The sequence below is a fragment of the Oryctolagus cuniculus genome, chromosome 17, assembly GCF_051225735.1.
Source record: "Oryctolagus cuniculus isolate XC-2025 breed Fujian yellow rabbit chromosome 17, ASM5122573v1, whole genome shotgun sequence".
Classification (NCBI taxonomy): domain Eukaryota; kingdom Metazoa; phylum Chordata; class Mammalia; order Lagomorpha; family Leporidae; genus Oryctolagus; species Oryctolagus cuniculus.
In genome coordinates, this window is record NC_142883.1 from 11903534 (window position 1) to 11923129 (window position 19596).

At 48.1% G+C, this 19596-nt stretch overlaps 1 protein-coding gene across 34 annotated transcripts in view; it reads right to left on the bottom strand.

The window, feature by feature from the left end:
- Positions 1-19596, bottom strand: part of CEP112 (centrosomal protein 112) — a 519374-nt gene that overhangs the window by 51015 nt on the left and 448763 nt on the right. For all 34 annotated transcript variants that reach the window (XM_089316743.1, XM_089316736.1, XM_089316738.1 and 31 more), the window contains one exon: positions 773-862. In XM_089316743.1, the coding sequence (XP_089172869.1) occupies positions 773-862 (90 nt within the window). The remainder of the gene's footprint in view (positions 1-772; positions 863-19596) is intronic.

Below are 19596 nucleotides of genomic sequence, written 5' to 3' on the forward strand. Positions count from 1 at the left end.
GTGTTGGGTGAAAATAATTGTCATTTGAAAACAGAATAGGTCATTAGCTATTGTCATAGCTGGATTATTCTGGTTTATGCTACATTTATTTTATTAACAAAACAGAAACAAAGGGGTGAAAATTAAAGTTCAAAGGAAAACATGATTTATGCTTCTAAGTAAAATAATGTCCACTAATTTGAAAATGATGACAAAGTAGACACTGTTTAGCTGCATACCCAACATCCATTTCTTTTCTCTTTGATCCACTCTTCCTCCCTTCCCTAATTCCATCACCAGCAGGTGGACCCTGGTTGGTATAGGCTACTGTTGGTCCTCTTGGTCCTCTTGCCAGGGATTGGGCAAGCCAGGCTGAGCATGTGACCTACCGTGGCCAATGAGATGCGAAGGGAAATGGTGGTAGGGTTCTAGGCAATAGTTCCCTACTCTTCAGGAGACCCCAGAAGTGACAGTGCCTTCCTGCCCGCAGGGAGCGTGGCTCTGTGCAGGATGCCTGGCACTGCACTAGGCATTTGGAGTCACTTTAAGAATGACAGCAGCACAGGAGGAAGAGCCGCAAGAATGCCAGAAACCGGCCAGGACCAGAGCCTGCCCTACCCACACACTTCTCGTTCTGCGTTATAATGAATTATTTTACTGTTTATGCCAGCCGTGGGTGGAGTAGTCTGTTACATGCAACCAAAGTCTCCTAGATTAAAAGGGCGATCACGTGCAAGCTCCTTGATCTACAGAAAGTGAACAAGCAGCCGAGCCGCGGAGGAAGGACCCGTACCTGTTCCTGGGCCTCCAGTTCTCTGTGCTGTAATCTTTTCTCTGCACATCGCACCTGATTGGAGCGGTTCTCCAGTTCATCCTGTAAAGCCTGAAACAGTGTAAAAACAAACACAGCAACATTAAAAATTAGCATATTTGAAAAAAGTTTTGCCACATGAACTGGCATTAAGAAAGTCTTAGATCTCTGGTTTATTACTGTTGTTCCAAAGAGTTCAGGCAAATAAAACCAGACTTCTGTGTGTCAGGCCCAGATGTTTTCTGCTTTAAGAATACCTAGTAAAAAAATTCCAAACTTATAAAACAGACAAATTAGCAGATGTCAATTCACGTTATAAAAATGTCTCTTATGCTCCCAGCATAGAACCACAAGCATGCAATAAAGTATAAAGCTATTGCCAATTAAAACAGTTCCATTAGTACACCTGCCAGGTACATTAACACCCGGCAAAGTGTTGTGAAACACAGGAATCATAATATCTGATCAACATGAAGTTCTTCAAAATCACATTATAGCAATTTCCAGTAAACTACAGTAAGCGTAAAGGAATCTCTGTACTAAGTCAGGATGCTGTGGAATTTGAGGAACCTGTAAGAAATGGAGACGGAGATGAACTATTCAGTTGCCAAGTGGCTGCTGGAAATATAATTTTCAGGTTAATGAGGGAAACTAAAAAACCACAAAGATAAATAATTATTATTGCATCAATTACTGTGTTACATAAAGATATGAACTAGAAAAGAAACGGGATCCATTCAAACAATCCTGTATAACTGCAGAAATAACACAAGGGAGAGTTGTAGTGAGAGGAATACAGAGGATGGTAACAGCAAAGATGCCAAATAAATTCTCAAATAAAATCCATCTAGTCAATATTACTGAGTTCCTGCAATACTGAAAAAAAAAAAAAACAGGCACAAAATCCTCTGAATTCATGCTGCATACATTATAGTGGTTGGGCGGTAATACACAAACAATAAGCATAAAACATACCACTGGGAAAAACAGAAGAAGAATAGAGCAGTGAAGGGCAGTACCCTGGGGTGGGCTGGGGAGAGTGGCTGTAATGCAGAAGGCCTGAGGCAAAGCAAGTCATACAGATGGGCGCTGGCCGTCTCCCGAGCAGCGGGCCTGGCTTGTGGGACCTCCTGGAGATGGAGGATGCGGAGGGTGAGCAGAGGGCCTGCAGGAGCTTGATCTGAGCAGCTGGAAGACCACAGGTGACATTTACAGGATGGGGCGGGTACTGGGGGAGAAGAGCAAGTGGCTACAGAAGCCTTGAGTTCAGACAAAACACGTTACTGTCTCTTGAAAATTCTTTCAATACAATGCCGGTTCTATAAGTAGATATACACAGTGGTTCTTAACCTTTATTGGGTTCTAGATCCCTGTGGGCATCTTATGAAAGCTATGTAGTGACTCTCCAGAGGGGAAAAAACCATCCTCTGACAATTTTGCCTCTGATTTTTAGATATTTCATAGATTGCCTGAAACCCATCCATGGATGGGCCCCAGGCTAAGAACTAATTGAGTAAAATGGTTTGAGAATGAGCTTAAATGCTTTAGGATCTCTTTGAAATGAAATTTGATTATAAATTCACCATTTGACTAGGTCTGAGAATGAGTTTGGAAATCTCTTGATTCTTGTCTATAAATTCTGTTTTCATCAATGAATTTTGTTTCTGAAGGGTTGAATGCCACTGTTCCTATGCTTGCTGATAGTTATCAACAGATGGGATCTTACCAGTTGCTTGATGGTGTAATCAGGGAGAGTAATTATTACTGTCTTGGGAAGAATGTTTATACACGTTTTTCCACCCCTGCTCTGTCCTGGTTCTCTCATCCTCTGTCATACTGCTGTCACAATGATAGTCTTAAACCTAAATCTGATTATGTTATTCACCCACTGAAATGCTTAATCAGCACCCCAGCATCCCCGAGGCACAGGGCAAACTCTTCAGCACTACACCCAAGCACCTGCATCACCTAGCTCGTGCTCTGGCCATGCGGAGCCAGAGGAAGCCTTGGTGTGTGGTGCTGATGTTGTTACTATCAGTGACAGCAGGAGATAGCGTTCGGCTGAGTGAATCTTATTTGTAACTTTCACCATAATCCTGTGCAGTGGCATTATTTTATTTGCCCTGGAGAGGACATAATCAGGCTCAGGAAGGCAAAATAGCTCACTCAACCCTATGTGGCCACTAGTAAGTCCTGGACTGGAATTTTAACGCATTTCTCTAACTTCAAATTCAATATGCTTGTGCTACTCTGTTCTGTCTCCTTCTCACTCTACCTATTTTCTCTTTTCTTTTGCCTAGAAAAAAAAAAAAAAAGTGTGTGATGTCCCTGATCTAGTCCAAGAGCTAAGGATGGGCTCCTCCCAGGTTTTTCCCGCCCTGTTTCAGAGAACTAATTTACATGTCTGAGTGAGACGGCCCCCCAGGGCTCGCTGCTCTTCATCTCTGCAAGCCTAGTGCCGGCTCAGTGCCTGGCACACAGGTGACGCTGAATGTACACTTGTGGAAAGAACTCATGAATACCTGCACTCTGCTCTCTGAGGACAGCTACTCCACGCGTCGGGGCTTCTGCCTGTCCCTTTCTTGTTAAAATTATCTATGTAGTTACTTGAAAGGCAGGGAGAGAGTGGGAGAGAGGGAGGGAGAGCACGTCCAGTTCAACCGCTGGCTCACTCCCTAAATGTCCACAACATCTGGGGCTGGGCCAGGCTGGAGCCAGGAACCCAATGCAGGTTTCTCATGGGGGTGGCCAAGACCCAACTACTTGAGCCATCCATCTCCAGTTGCCCTCAGCTGCACATTAGCAGGACGCTGGAATAAGGTGTGGAGCCTGGACTTGAACCCAGGCACTCCATTATAGACGGGGGGTATCCCCAGCAGTGGCTTAACCACTGCACCAATGCACCCAGCCAAACTGTCCTTAATGTGGCTGATGTTGTTACTACTAAAGGTTCTTATGTATGTCAAAGCACATAATACACACATACATCTTTCAAGTGTCTGTATCATATTTGTATATAAACATTATTATTACTCATAAGAATGCACTGTCAAGCTTCTGCCACAATTAAAGAAACAATACTCGTTTGATTTTTATTTTTTAGTTTTATTTCATAGAAACAAACATTCCAGGAGATGTGTGTCCGTCTGTCTTATACAAAACATCGTCCCCCCTCCCGCTTGTCTCCCTCTTCCCCTTCACCGGCAGACCCCCGAGAGCACCCACACTCTGGGTTTCGTGCCCTGGCTCCTTTCCTCAGCACCCCGTTATACCTGGACTCCTTCCCCCACCATGGCCCTAGGTCAGTTTTCACCACGGTAACCGGTCACCTTCCAAATGCGACAGCTGGGCTATTCCTCCCCCTCATTTCCACAGCAGCGTTTGGCACGGTTCATGTCCAGCTGTTTCCTCTTTAAATTTCTGAGGGGTTGTTTCTGTGTCGTGAAGACAAGGGTTAAGAAATGAGGCTGCTGCCGAAGTCAAGGCCAAGTACAGTGAGGCCTTGAAGGAGGTCAGTGAATGTGGAGAGGGGTGTTGGGGAAAAGACACCCTAAGGCTCTTACATTGATGGCCAGCAAGCAGTGAGCAGAGGACGGTCCGGCAGCAGCAGGGCAATAGGGCTCGTGAGGTGTTGAGTTTAAGGCGCTGGTGGGACCTTGAGTGGCACCTGCTGTTGTAGTCCGAATATCTGTGTCCCTCCAGGGTTCCTCTGTTGAAATCCTAGCCCTCAAGGTGGTGGTATTAGGCCGTGGGCACCTATGGAAGGCAGAGTCCTTGGGAATGGAATTAGCATCCTTAGCAAGGGGCCCCATAGAGCCGGCGCCGTGGCTCAATAGGCTAATCCTCCACCTTGTGGCGCCGGCACACCGGGTTCTAGTCCCGGTTGGGGCACCGGATTCTGTCCCGGTTGCCCCTCTTCCAGGCCAGCTTTCTGCTATGGCCAGGGAGTGCAGTGGAGGATGGCCCAGGTGCTTGGGCCCTGCACCCCATGGGAGACCAGGAAAAGCACCTGGATCCTGGCTCCTGCCATCGGATCAGCGCGGTGCGCCGGCTGCAGCGGCGGCCATTGGAGGGTGAACCAACGGCAAAAGGAAGACCTTTCTCTGTCTCTCTCTCTCACTGTCCACTCTGCCTGTCAAAAAAAAAAAAAAAAAAAAAAAAAAAAAAAGGGGCCCCACAGGGGCTGGCACTGTGGTGCAGTAGGTTAATCCTACGCCTGCGGTGCCAGCATCCCATATGAGTACCAGTTCTAGTCCCAGCTGCTCCTCTTCCGATCCAGCTCTCTGCTGTGGCCTGGGAAAGCAGTAGAGGATGGCCCAAGTCCTTGGGCCCCTGCACCTGCATGGGAGACCCAGAAGAATCTCCTGGCTCCTGGCTTCGGATCAGTTCAGCTCTGGCCACTGCGGCCATCTGGGGAGTGAACCAGCAGATAGAAGACCTCTCTCTCTGTCTCTACCTCTCTCTGTAACTCTGTCTTTCGAATAAATACAATAAATCTTGAAAAAAAAAAAAAAAAAGAAAGAAAGAAAGGGGCCCCACAGGAACTCTCGCTCTCCAGAAAGACACGTTTTGGCCATCCACGCACCAGGAAGCAGGCCCTCAGCAGACACCACGTCTGCTCATGCCTTGACCTTCGATGTGCCTGCCTCCAGATGTGTGGGACATAGACCTGTGCTCTTTACAAGCCGCCCAGGCCATGGCGTTTGGTTACGGCAGCCCAAGCTGCAGCCTGAGACTCCCGGCTGGCAGAGCACAGGGCAAACGCAGATCTGGCCCATGGAGAGGGCTCTCCCCAGCACAGGGGCAGGGGCCATGTCCTTAGGGAGGGAAGTACCATGAGGAGAGGCCCTCAAACAGACCCTTTGGGAGATGCTCCCATGCAGGACCAGGCAGAGGAGGAGGAGGTGGCCAAGAAATCCGACAAGAAGAATCCAGGCGGGTTGGAGGGGACTGAAGAGAAATTAGTGCTGGGGAAACAGAGCTGGGAGGAAGGCCCAGAGAGGAGGGGGAAACGCGATCAGATCGGGTCCTTTCTTCAAACTTCACACAATGAACACGCTATTCAGTCTACCATATTTTATCAATGTTATCAAAACAGAATTCAAATTACATTCTGCCTTCCAAAAAGGCAGCACTTTAAAAATTTGCTCAGAGCTTAACTGATGACACAAAACACAATCTTTCTAAGGTTAATCAGAGAAAGCAGTTGTGTCTAGAAATTACTTTTATTATCTAAGAATAATCAGTTCAAAACATTGAAAAGTCATAAAATAATATTTCTACTGTCAAGAAAAAGGTACCATGTACTATATAAAACGGAGGGGGCAGTTTATATTGGCAGCTCCTCTTGGCTTTATAGTTTAAAAAATTATTAGGTTAAGGAGAGTCTCAACCTTAGAATTTGAATTTGACATAAGGACTATGAAAATGGCCAGGGCCGGCGCCACGGCACAATAGACTAATCCTCCACCTTGTGGCGCTGGCACACCGGGTTCTAGTCCCGGTCGGGGCGCCAGATTCTGTCCCGGTTGCCCCTCTTCCAGGCCAGCTCTCTGCTATGGCCCGGGAAGGCAGTGGAGGATGGCCCAAGTGCTTGGGCCCTGCACCCCATGGGAGACCAGGATAAGCACCTGGCTCCTGCCTTCGCATCAGTGCGGTGCGCCGGCCACAATGTGCCAGCCGCGGCGGCCATTGGAGGGTGAACCAACGGCAAAGGAAGACCTTTCTCTCTGACTCTCTCTCTCTCACTGTCCACTCTGCCTGTCCCAAAAAAAAAAAAAAAAAAAAAAAGGCCAAAATTACTTAAGAAGTATAACTGGGAACTTTCTTTTAACTTGTTTCTTTATTCAAAAACCTTTAAATCTGACATTTCACACACACACCCCACAACTTTGTTTTTTTTTTTTTTTCTCCTGAGAAAAGCCCAATATAATTAAAAAACGGAGTTGCCCAGCATTGAGTCAAAATGTAAAACAAACCCCAACTTGAACAGTTAAGCTGTTTATTCGGCACAATTATTCCTCATTTCTTATCTCTGCAGGGTTCACTCGCATCACTGTTGAAAAGACAGAGCTCTTCTCCCAGTGAAAGCTTCCTTTAGACACCCTGTGAGTCGGGTTTGCTGCAGCAGGCTGCCCGGTTCCAGTCTCTGAGCGCTCTGTGTGGGTCAGGAATGAAGAATGACACTTCCCAGAAGAAAACCGTAAATGACATAATGAGTTTCAGAAGACAATGAAGGTAGACCGCACTCTTTACAAGGGAGAGGATTACAGGATGAAGGGATTTTTTTTTTTTTGGTTTAAAATATTAAAACAAGTACAACAAATTAAAGTTTCCTTGTTAATGAGCTCTTCAGGATGAGGAAAGGACTTGCAGCTAATGTGTCCCTGGGACAGCACCTGTGACGTACTGAGACCTCCGTGTTCCGGAGGAGAAAAAGAATCAATGCATTGTCATATCATTTGCAAACGTAATTCAGAGCAAGCGACTCCTTCCCTCGCAGAGCCACGCACTGTGGAGAACTGTATGTCGTGGTTTTTTTAAATCCGAGTTTCTGTTGTTGTTCCGAATCGATTTACACGAGCATGAGTGATGGCAGATACACGCCTTTTCTAACGAAGAAGTGAAATGAAAGCTCATTTCAATTATTAAGTAGTTAGCAAGTTATTTAATAAAAGAAGACTTCACTGGGAGGGAGAAATACTGTTGCAATGACAAAGAAAGATATGATCCAAATGCTCCCAAGTGTGCGAGACGCACAGACAGGGCTTTTGTGTGCAACGCCTTAGCATGACCAGAGCTCTTCTCAGAGGTCTCTGGTCTTGTCTTTGGCTGACCTCTTGGCCAGCCCCCTCCTGGCACCTGAGGGCCGTGACCCTCTCCCACCCCTTTGCCAAGAGGCTGGCTAAGCACGCAAACGTGTCTTCAGCTCACACCCAGAATCTCTTGATTCCCACCAGGGACATGACTGCAAACTCTACTTTCCTATCTTATTTATTTATTTATTTATTTATTTATTTAATCTATTTATTTTTGACAGGTAGAGTTAGACAGTGAGAGAGACAGATGGAGAGAAAGGTCTTCCTTTTTCCCCTGGTTCACCCTCCAAGTGGCCACTATGGCCAGCGCGCTGCGCTGGTCTGAAGCCAGGAGCCAGGAGCTTCCTCCAGGTCTCCCATGTGGGTGCAGGGCCCAAGCACTTGGGCCATCCTCCACTGCACTCCCGGGCCACAGCAGAGAGCTGGCCTGGAAGAGGAGCAACCGGGACAGAATCCGGTGCCCCAACCGGGACTAGAACCCGGTGTGCCGGCGCCACAGGTGGAGGAGTAGCCTAGTGAGCCGTGGCGCCGGCCTCTATTAAAACTCATTTATGAGAGGTTTGGAAAAATCCACTTGCAGATCAAAATGGAGTCATTAACAGTATAAAAACCGCTGTCTCCTGACTCAGAGGTTCTGGGAGCACCGTCACAGCACAGGGACCTCCAGAGGCTGGTTCCCTTACGCACTGTGTGTTAGGTGGCTCGCAGAGTTGTGCCCTGCCCCCTTGTGAAGCATTTTCAAACTGGCTCTCACTCACTTGAAATGGAATGCGTTTGACACTAATATTGTGCTTTATTGTGTGTTGCCAAATTTTAGCAAAACACTCTTGCCTGGCTTTTTCACAAGACACCCCAGGGCCCTGTGGGCACAGCTTTCTGGGCCTGCCCCACGCTGAGGAGCAGAGGGTAAATGGATCCCTTCCTTGGTTCTGTCCCACATATTTGCCCACTGTCCTCGGGGAGGTGGCAACCTTGGATGTTGTAGTGTTCTGGTATTTGAAAGAACTGGATTAAGCCATATGTAAGCAAGAGGAGTGTGGATCAAAGTCTTGCCCTATATCAACATAAGGCTGGGGCTGGCAAAGTCGTGGTTTTTGAGGGCTTTGCGTAAAGTCCGTGGCCTTGAAGCCTAAAGTGGAGGAGCCTCTGCTGGGTGAAACGCACAGGGGTCTCACGCCTGCAGTGCTGCCTCGCTGCGGAGTCGCAGTCTTGACATTGGAGAGGCTGCCGGAAGGCAGCCACCCTGGCCAGCTGCCGGGAGCGGCAGAGACAGGGTGAGGGGAGAGCGCGTCTGGGCACCCTCCTCCTGGCTTCTGGGGACGTCCGGAAGTTTCCGTAAGTAAAAACTGAAGCCCCCACTTAAAAAGCACGAAGTCCCCATAGGCGTTCATGAGGCCTGGATTTACCACCTTACTTCAGAGCAAACAGATGATTCGCTCGTCACCGGACGGGTGGCAGGGATGGAGGAGCCGTGCCCATGCGCGCTCTGGGCGGAAGTGAAGACAAAAAGCAGGAAGTGGGGTGACCACATTTTGATGGAAGAAGATACTGGAAAGGGGGGATTCTGTATATTTTTATTGAGATAGAATTTATATATGGTAAAATTCAAGGTTTTTTTATGGTAATGGTCTACATTCCATTTAATGCACGTAAGATGATTTTAAAATTTGTGTCATCTGTCAAGATTATAAATCTTGACATAAACTTGTCTTCCGCTGGTTGATTGAGCCAACAAACAGAAATAGCACCTACTCTGTAGCTACTGTGAAGAGACACTAATTATAAAGGCGACATCAGAGACCCTCTTTTAAACCGTACTTGCCCTTTTCATACCGCCTGCGTTTGCTTCAGTAGCATTACTCCAGGTCTGTCTGTAAGTGTGCTGATCATGCTTCTGATGAGTAGGTTTCCTTGGACATGTTACTGATACAGAAATGCAAAATGTTTTTCTTTCTATTATGGCTAACTGAAAGCTAAAGTAAAATATAAATAAATGCAACAAGATCTCACTGTATTTGTCACATCAGATTTACAGACATTTAAAAAAATCTGAAATGACAAGGGAAAAGCAGTAAGACCAAGCCCTATCATCCACACAAGGACATATCAATCCAGGGCTACCGAAGACGACACAGTGGCAGAGTGGGGCATTCTTCCTGGGTGGTCTCACTGGCTGGTTATGGCGGCCACGACGGCTCCTGTCGTCTTCTTTCTACACAGGCTAACTCTACTAACAAACATAATGAGCTTTACTAACTGAAATGCCACTCAAGATGTCTTTTGAGTGATTTCTTCATTCAGGCCCAACCAGAGGAAACACCCAACCACAGAAACGCCGCATCGGTGACTGCAGTGGGGGAGCCCGCACTCACGGTGCAGACCTGGAGAAACCGGAGCCACGCAGACCTCGGCGGCCGCTGCCGGACTCACACCATGGGAGCAGGGGTTTTCTTCCTTTATAGCTTACATTCATGCTTTAAACCTTTCTCACGTTTCAAGAAACACATTTTTTTTAACCCTTCATTCTTCCATTTCCTTTGTGATCCTGGTGTAGAGAGCAGGAGGCCTTTGTGGGGTTTTTAACCCAGCACATGTGCTACCTTTCACGTAAGGCTAAATTTCTTTCAGGTGAACACTTCCGAGTTGCTGCGACCCAACCCACGCATGGGAAGCTGCTCTGATGGGCGCTGTTGCCATGGGACTTGCTAGGCTACAGGTCTACGTCCAAGGCCAACATATCGTGGCCATTATAAAGAACAAGAATAGTGTGTTCTCCAAAGAATAAGAAAGTTTTCACTTTTTCGCTCTTCTCTTTCTCACCTATTTTCAGTCCTTTAAAATTCCTAAGGGACTTTCTTTAAAAGGCCTCAAAATGTACTTTTTAAAAAGTTCATGTTTCCTGGTCTTCACAGAGGTTCCAGGAAAAGAAATCCTACTATTTCAAGACTCTGATGATCTAAGGAAGCTGGAATCTCCTCCCGCACCTCATTAAGGCCTCCTGGGTCACCCAGAAAACCATCCTGACACTGCCTGCACCTCCTCCTCGAGGAGCCAGGCTATTTCTACTCAGGAAATTCAAAGCACACTTCCCGCCCTCTGTCTCTTCAGCTTTACTTGTGAGCAAGTTCTTATCTTGGGTGGCAGAGATCTAGGATCAAGTTCAACAACCACATCTAGAATTTTCAGGACCATCCAGGGATTTCCACATCTGGCCAGGGTGCTCATGGCTCACACTTGAGGCCAGTCTCCGCAGCACAGGGGGTAAACTTGTTAGAGCCCCACCGAACACCCCTCTCAAGACCAGAGGTAAGGGGGGACCCCCGGTCATTCACTCAAATTTCCATTTTCTTACAAGCGCCTGATCATGCACAGGCACAGTCCCTTACGGCTGCAGCACCGTGCTGGGTCCCCTCCAAAGAACCACGGATTCCTCCTCTCTCAAAGCCGAAGACTCCTCTACGACACGTTTCAGATCTAGGTTGGAGAAATCTTGTATTTCTCATGAAGTCATTATGTCCCCCATACGAGGGCATATTCACGTATTTCTTTGAACTGTGAGTTCACCTGATATTTTTTCTTAGAGTATGAGCTTCCTAAGGGTGACAACTGTTCCTCCCTCATATTTTTTTAAAGATTTATTTCATTTGAAAGAGTTACAGAGAGAGGCAGAGACAGAGCAAGAGGACTTCCATCTGCTGGTTCACTCCCCAGATGAGCACAACAGCCGGAGCTGCGCCAATCTGAAGCCAGGAGCCAGGAGCTTCCTCCGGGTCTCCCACGCGGGTGCAGGGGCCCAAGGACTTGGGCCATCTTCAGCTGCTTTCTCAGGCCATAGCAGAGAGCTGGATCGGAAGAGGGGTAGCCGGGACTAGAACCGGTGCCCATATGGGATGCCAGCGCGTCAGGCCAGGGCGTTAACCCGCTGAGCCACAGTGCTGCGCCCCCCACCTCATATTTTCAAAGTGGTCTCTGAAATGCTTGCTAAAGTGCTACTTACACTATGCTAATACGGCAGTTACTGGAAACACTCAGTTATATAAAGATCAAGTGGCCTTTCAAATTGGGTGCTCCCACTAAGACTGAAATGTATTTCCTTGTGTCTGACCTTAGAGACAACTAACTGAGCTTTACCCAGTCTGTTCCCTCTAGTGTGGCAGGGGTGTCCCTTCCTGTTTTCTCAAGAGAGCACGCCCACCCGTGCCCTCTGTCCAGATTCTAGGGGACACACAGCTTCTGTGCCCCCCCTTTGCTGAGTTCCTGCGCCGACCGCACAGACAGGCCTGTCTACGGCTGTCCCGTGTCTACGGCTTCCCCCGTGCGGGCCGGAGGATGGACAAGACAGCCCCGTGGGCCCTCAGCCCCGAGACTCTTCTAGTCCCAGACAGTCACAGGTCTCCTTCTGTCTTAGATGGCCCCACTTCCCAAGCGTTCTTCTTAACTCCCCCGAGAGCCAACTCCAGCCTCCTCGGTGACCTGACTTCGGGTTCCAGCACTTCATGAAACTTGTTCTCCGTAAGGTTGGCAACAGGACTCCCCGCCCCCACTCCTGTGGGATCTGGACATCTTCGTCCCCTGGCTCTTCCTGCTGCTTTGGACAGCAGACCTCCTCCTTCCAGAAATCCTTTCGTTTGACACTGAGAAATGGGGTTATCTTTCTCCCACCTCCTGCTTGCCTTCTCTGCTCTGCCTCCTCTTCTTCCCCTCCCATTGTGGATTATTCCCCAAAATTCTTCTCTCTCTTCTCTTCTATCTATATACTGTTTCCTTTGGATAGTTACTCAATTTAAAAAACTATGGAAAATATCTCTATAACCTGAGTATACAGTATATAACAGGCACTGTGCTAAACATTTGTCTCAAAATGCACCTAACTTGATGCGTATGACAAAGGAATGCAAAGGAATGACTAATACCATGTGACCTGTGCCACCGAACGTGGAGACCGGACCACAGGAGAGAAGCAAACGTGCTGGGGAAGACTTGGACAGAACACCTCACTGCGGATGTAACGTGTGAGCTGCAGAGCGGCTGCTAGGAGGAGAGGAGGCCGGGCTGTGCAGTCACAGAGGAAAGCAAGGCGCGGACCAGCAAGGTGTGCTAGACACGGAAGAGGCGGCCAGCAGTGGACAGACACTGAGCCAGGACAGGCTGCAGATTCTATCCTGCAGTCATGGGAACCAGCTAAGGGCCTAGGGTGCTCTGATTTATGATACAGGAAGAACACACAGGTGGCAATGTGGGAAACGTGGCAGTGAGGCCCACTGGCAACTGTAACAGAGTCTTGGAAAGACACACGGGTGACTCCACGGGACAGAACAGAGGAAGGAATCAGCTTGCACTCGAGAAAACCAGGCCCAGAGGCTCACACGCACGTGTGAGAACCTTAGCACAAGCGTCTTGTCAAGGCTTGGGAGTACAGGATGAGGCACATTTTTTTGTCAGTGAGAAATGGCTTTAAACAATAAAAAAAAAATAGCATAATTTTACACACTGGGTAATGTAAAACATGCAGGAAAATCGGTCTCAGGAGTTCACTCCTCTCCAGCCAGAGACCATCAGAGGCCACTCTGGTAGCATACGGGAGAAGAGCCTTGGTGAACGAGAGATGTGCAGAAGCGAGGGACCCAGGAGTACGGAGTCCGAACACAGACCGGGGGCTTGGTAACGGAATGAGTGTCCCAGGGTTGAGAAAGGAAGCTCAAACAACAATTGTGAGACCTTCAGTACAGGCAGCTGAGTGCAGTCCGTTATCTAAGGCGGGAGACACAGAAGAACTAAAATACATGGAAAGGAAGAGAAAAAATAAGTCTCTATGACACAGATTCAACAGCATTAATGATGCCACTGCTTTGACCATAGAGCTTGGTACCAAAAGGGGAACAGTGGAAGAACTGACCTGGGGATGACAAGCTCCATTTTGCACATTGACTTTGAAAGCACACCGCAACACCCAGCTTCCCCTATCGGATGGGCTGTGGGAGCACTAGGCTGAGCTAGTGCTGACGATTCCTTACCCGTCTCCACGCCCAGAATCTCACAAGGCCTCCCACTTGCCTCTCAACCATCTCGCTTACGTGTGCATACGACTGTCTCATCCTTATCCCACACTTATCAAGTTCAAGACCAAACTCATGATCAGCCCCCACCAACCACACAGTCCTTCTCTCAGCCATGTGGGTTAAAACCACACAGTCATCTGGGTGTTCCCTCTCAGTTCTCACTCCTGCTTACCTGCCCAGGTTCCTTCAACTTGTACTTGAAGTGACTCCTATCTGTAGGCGCTGATTTCTGCACACCAGGATTCTGGACTTGGCTTGGCTGGGTCATCCTGCTACCAGGATGCAGGGCAGGAGAAACAACTCAAGGCTGCATCCTGCATCCTGAAGTTGTCAAGGCTAAAGTTCCTCCACTTGGCTTTGAATCCCTTTACAAACTGGCTTACTTGCTTCTCACTGTTCTCGACATGCTAACTCAAAGCTTACATGTTAGTTGCTGTTACCCAGGCACAGTTCTAGGGGCTTCAAAAACCTCAGCTCCTTTCACAATACCTCTAAGGTAGACACCTCACTCCTGGGCATGGGTTTTTGGTGTAGTGGTTAAGATGGAACCTGGGAACTGTGCATCCCGTATCAGAGTGCTTGGGTTTGAGTCCTGCTTCTACTTCTAATTCCAGCTTCCTGTTAGTGGGTGCCTTAGAGGCAGCAGGGCCCTGCCACCCATGTAGGCAGAACTAGATGGAGTTCCTGGCTCAGTCCAGTCCTGGCTGTTGTGGGCATTCGGGGAGTGAACCACTGGATGGAAGATCCCTCTCTGTTTCTCTACCTTTCAAATAAAAAAAAAAATAAAATGAAAATAGGTGACTTTTAAAAAAGTTTGTGGAAAATGGAATTAAAAGATAAGTTTATTTAAAGAAAAAAAGGAATCTCATGCTACAAGCAACACCTAAGGCTCCTAGAGGTTCCCAGGCTACAGGATGGGGGGTCCTGCAGGTGAGAAAGGGCCCCCCGGTCAGCCTGGTCCTGGGCAGGGAGTGGGGCTGCTGAGCGCCTTGCTCTCCTGCTACTCAGCCTCTGTCTTCCTCACCAACAGGCCCGGCCCTGGGAGCCCTGGGAGCCTGGGAGCCTGGGAGCCTGGGAGCCTGGGAGCTGGGAGCCCTGGGAGTCTTTCCTTCATCTCGTCTGTCCATGGTCTTGCTTTCTTCCTTCAAGAGCTTTCAGTGACCCCAAGGGGCCTGGCTTTGCTTACAAGATATTCAGTCGTTAAGGAATTAAACTGTATGAAAAGTAAGAGGAAAAAGTACGCTGCTTCGTGTCACAGGTGCAACAGTAATGACGATCCAAGGGCTTTGCTACTAGAGTGTGCTGCGGACACAGAGGGTTGGAGCAGGTCCTCCTAAAAGATGTGCTGGAGTCCTAACTTTCACTGCCTCAGGATGTGCCCTTATCTGCAAAAAGAGTGCTTGCAGATACAACGCGGTGAGGTCAGACTGGCGGAGAGCTGGCCCTCACTCCACTAGGACAGGTGCTCTTACAACAAGGAAGCGCTGGCCACGGGACAACAGAGCAGAGATGAGAGAGACGCATCCAGAAACCCAGGAAAGCCAAGGGTTTCTGGCAAAGACTAGAGGTTAAAAGAGGCAAGGGAGGGTCCTCCCCTAGAGCCCTCAGCGGGAGCCCAGCCCTGCAGAAACCTGGGCTCTAGCCGGCCAGCCTCCAGGAGGAAGCTGCAACAGCTCTGGGTTTTTCATACCTCTTAGGGCTGACTGTTACAGCAGTCCCAGGAGAGTAACACACGGGGGAAGGCTTCCCTTCTATGCACATTTTCTCTTGACACTCTTGACTCTCTCTCTCTCTCTCTCTCTCTCTCACACACACACACACACATGCTTCTTTCATACTGCCCAGTTCTGCCAGACCTCATTTTATCCATGGGAGGACCGCAGTACACTTTACTACAAGACAATCTGGAAAATCACATTAGGGGAGTGTTATTACCTCTGTATTTATTTCTTGGCATTTCTGTGACTTTGTGCTCACGGTCATATCAGACCATAAAGCTGTTCCAGTATGATGGTGGTACATTCTGAGACACTGAAAGAGGAAACACTCAAGAGGCAGAGACAGAGATCTCTAGCGCAGCCTGTTTCCCACACCCCCGGATTCTTATGGGGGATAGAAATCACACATGCCAGATCAAGTGTCTTTCTTTTTTTTAACCTTAGGATATTGTGATATCTGGAGCCAATACTTATGAAGGAAGAAGTTTAAAACTTTCTGTTTAAACCACTTAGAACGAGAGGATTTACAAAGATCCTGTTTAATGTTCAGCTGACACATTGTCAAAGACATTTATCATGCAACCTTTTGAAGTTTCTTCCGCTCCCTTCTAGTTATTAAAGCTTAGATTGCAGTGAGTTATCAGCAACAAAGCGTACACGTGATGGTGTTTTCTTAGTCAGCTTTGCAGCTTGATTTCTGAACTACTAAGCGAAATCCAGTCCTACCGATCAGAAGAAATGATTAGTGACCTAGTTTTTGTGCTGAATGTACAACACGGTTGATTTTTGAGATCACTTCTATGTGGATCTAGAGAAAGCACGGGACTCGGGCATTTCAGCTAAGTGTCCTAAGAATTTTCAGATATAAGAATGTGCCACTTCAGGCTAGGCTGTAATTCTTCCAGTACAAATGAGGAAATAGTGACCTACATTATTGAAAAGATTTCCCTGGCAACCTAATGCCTAATGTACATTTCTTAAGATGGAGAATAAGCTCCGGTTCGTACTTTGGCAAGAGGAATGAAAACTCCCTAGATAATACAACTGAATAGCATTTTTAGAGTGTGTACAATGTGTTAGACATCACGCAGGAGGCACAAAGTTGGGTAAGACAGGCTCTCACCTTCTAAGGAGCTCACATTATCACAGGACGGATGTGCGGTGGACAAAAAGCAGGAGAGCACAATCCGTGTCTTACGCATCCAATTGAGAGGACAAAAGGAAGAGGGAAGGACAGGCGAAGAAGTTCAATGATACCACAGGGAAGTAAGCAGAGAAATCCAGAATGTGGGACATTCTACAGGACAACTGACCTGGTTTCTGCAAGAAATCAGTCTCATGGGGGAAGAGTGAGGCAGGCTCTGCTGTAGATTAAACAAGGCCTAAGACCACATGCAATATTTGGCTCTTGTTTGGCTCCTGATTCAGACAAACCATAAAGTGGCATTTCAAAGTCAGTTTGTGATACTTAATTATGAATCAGATGATACTAAAATATAATTGTTCCTTCCCTAGGGATGCATGACCATGGCAATGGTGACTGTGAAAAGTAACGTCCATGTTTTCTGAGATTCTGGAAAACACAGGGAAAAATGACACCATGTCTGGAATTTCTTTAAGATATTTTAGCAAACAAGAAGGGAGAAGAGATAAAGTAAATGTAGGCCAATCTTGATAGTTGCTGAAGATGGCTGATGGAAACGTGAGTTTATAGTACTATTCTCTTTACTTGTGGGTCTGTTTGAAATTTTTCATACACAAAACTAAAGGAAAAAAAAATCCAACCATCTTTATACAGTAAGCGACAAGGGGCGATACAAAGAGATCAACAAAGTCTTCAGGTAGGAAGTGGCAGTGAGGAAAACCCTCGAACACCAGCTACAGTTTTGACTGGCAGGTGGGAAGGGAGAAGAACTGTTGGCCAAAGAGACAGCAGCTGTGTACGAAGGTAACCAAGAGGAAAAGGGCTGTGCTGTGCAGGAAGCTGCGGCCCACGGCACAGGGCCTGCAACATGCCAGGGGAGGCAGTCCTGAACAGGCACGGCACGGCAGAGCTCAGAGGCCTGGGGAGCCCGGCTGAGTTCACACGTAGGCGGTGGAACAGAGCGAACTCTTGTGCAACACCTAAAATCAAGTGGGCTACATACACCGCCCTCCCACCTGTGCCCCAGGCTGGGCCGCTCTAACATGAGCTTCAAAAAGTCCACGGAAAATGAGTATTATAAAAACTACGCGTGAGGGGCTGGTGTCACGGCGCAGCAGGTTAAGCCTCTGCCTGCGATACTGAGCACTAGTTTTGAGTCCCGGCTGCTCCACTTCTGACCCAGCTCCCTGCTAGCTTGCCTGGGAAAGCAGCAGACGATGCCTCAAGTGCTTGGGCCCCTGCCACCCACGTGGGAGACCTGGATGGAGTTCCAGGCTCCTGGCTTCCGTGTGGCCCAGCCCTGGCTATGGCAGCTATTTGGGGAGTGTGAACCAGCAGATGGAAGCTCTCTCTCTTTCTCTAACTTTGCTTTTCAAATAAATAAATCAATTTTAAGAACCTCTAAGTATGAGTTTCAAAATTTCTTTATACCAAAATACACTTATCTTTAAATTCCATTTTTCCACGAACTCTTTGAAGTACCCTGGTATTCACAGTTCTTCACTTCCTCCCCCGACCTCTGCACTCAGTCTTTTGTCCAAGCCTGCTCGTCTTCATACGGATTCAGGTATAGATTGATTCATGGAACCCACACGCACCCAGATACCCAAACAGGAGGCTTACGGACACCCTTGGGTTTCTCTACCCCAATCCTCCTCTTCAGCCCTTTGCCTGCCTCCTGCTCAGCCCTGCTGCTACTGCTCACGTCCACTCTCATCCGCACAATGACCATGCTCACAGACCTCTGCCTCCCAACTCACTGTCACCAGGGAAACATTCCTCACCACCCTTAAGTTTCCTCCACCTCGAGGAAGAACTCCACCATCACCCACACAACCCATCACATCCTCCAAGGCAGGAGCTCAGGAGACGTCCTTGACAACTCGCCTGGATCCACTAATTTCCTCCCGAGGAAGGCTATTTTATGCCACCAGGCCCTGTGGATCCGATGTCTGACCCATCTTTTGATTTGATACACGTTGTGCCATCTCTACTGACATTCTCAGATTGTTGCCAGAGCCTCCTCTCTAGTCTCCACCCAGTCCTCGTGACTCCTCGTGTCTAGCCTTTACAGAGGAACCAGTCACTTCAAAAGCATATTTAGAGGTTATCACAGAATCCTTTCTCTCCCTCACCTCTCTCTGACTCATCCAATTTTCACTAGGAGTGGTGCAATGATGACTAGAAAGCTATTTTTTTTTTTTTTTAACAAAGAAACACCTGAAAGACAACAATGACCCACTATCTTTTCTCCATATTCTACTACTTCCCCCTCAGTCATGGCCACCTTTACCTGACCACTACTCCAGGAGCCTCACGGTCTCCCTCCAACGCCCTCCTCTATGTTCAGCTGAATCCATTTATGCCTCTAACCTGTTCAAAATTCTCCCTTGGCTTATCATTACACTTACAATAATATCTACATTCCTCACCATGCCAACCAATAAGGTCCCACAAGAGCTGGCCTACACCCGTCACTCAGGCCTGTTCTTGCATTAATCCCCCTTTGCATTCTCTGGTCCAGTCACATCTGCCGTAATACTATTCTTTTTTTTTAATTATTATTTTTTGACAGGCAGAGTGGACAGTGAGAGAGAGAGAAAGGGAGAAAGGCCTTCCTTTGCCGTTGGTTCACCCTCCAATGGCCGCCACGGCCGGCGCACTGTGGCTGGCGCACCGCACTGATCCGAAGGCAGGAGCCAGGTGCTTCTCCTGGTCTCCCATGGGGTGCAGGGCCCAAGCACCTGGGCCATCCTCCACTGCACTCCCGGGCCATAGCAGAGAGCTGGCCTGGAAGAGGAGCAACTGGGACAGAATCCGGCACCCCGACTGGGACTAGAACCCCGGGGTGCCGGCGCAGCAGGCGGAGGATTAGCCTAGTGAGCCGTGGCGCGGGCGCTTTCTGCATTAGTAGAAAAGTCTCTGAGGTCAGGAATTGGTTCTTGTTCACCACTGAGTTTCGTGGGTCTGGAATCGTGCTTGGCACATTAGAGGCGGCCAGTGAGCACCTGCTGACTATTACCTGCTGTGTCCTTTACTTTCTGCATACTCCAAAGTCTCCATAGCT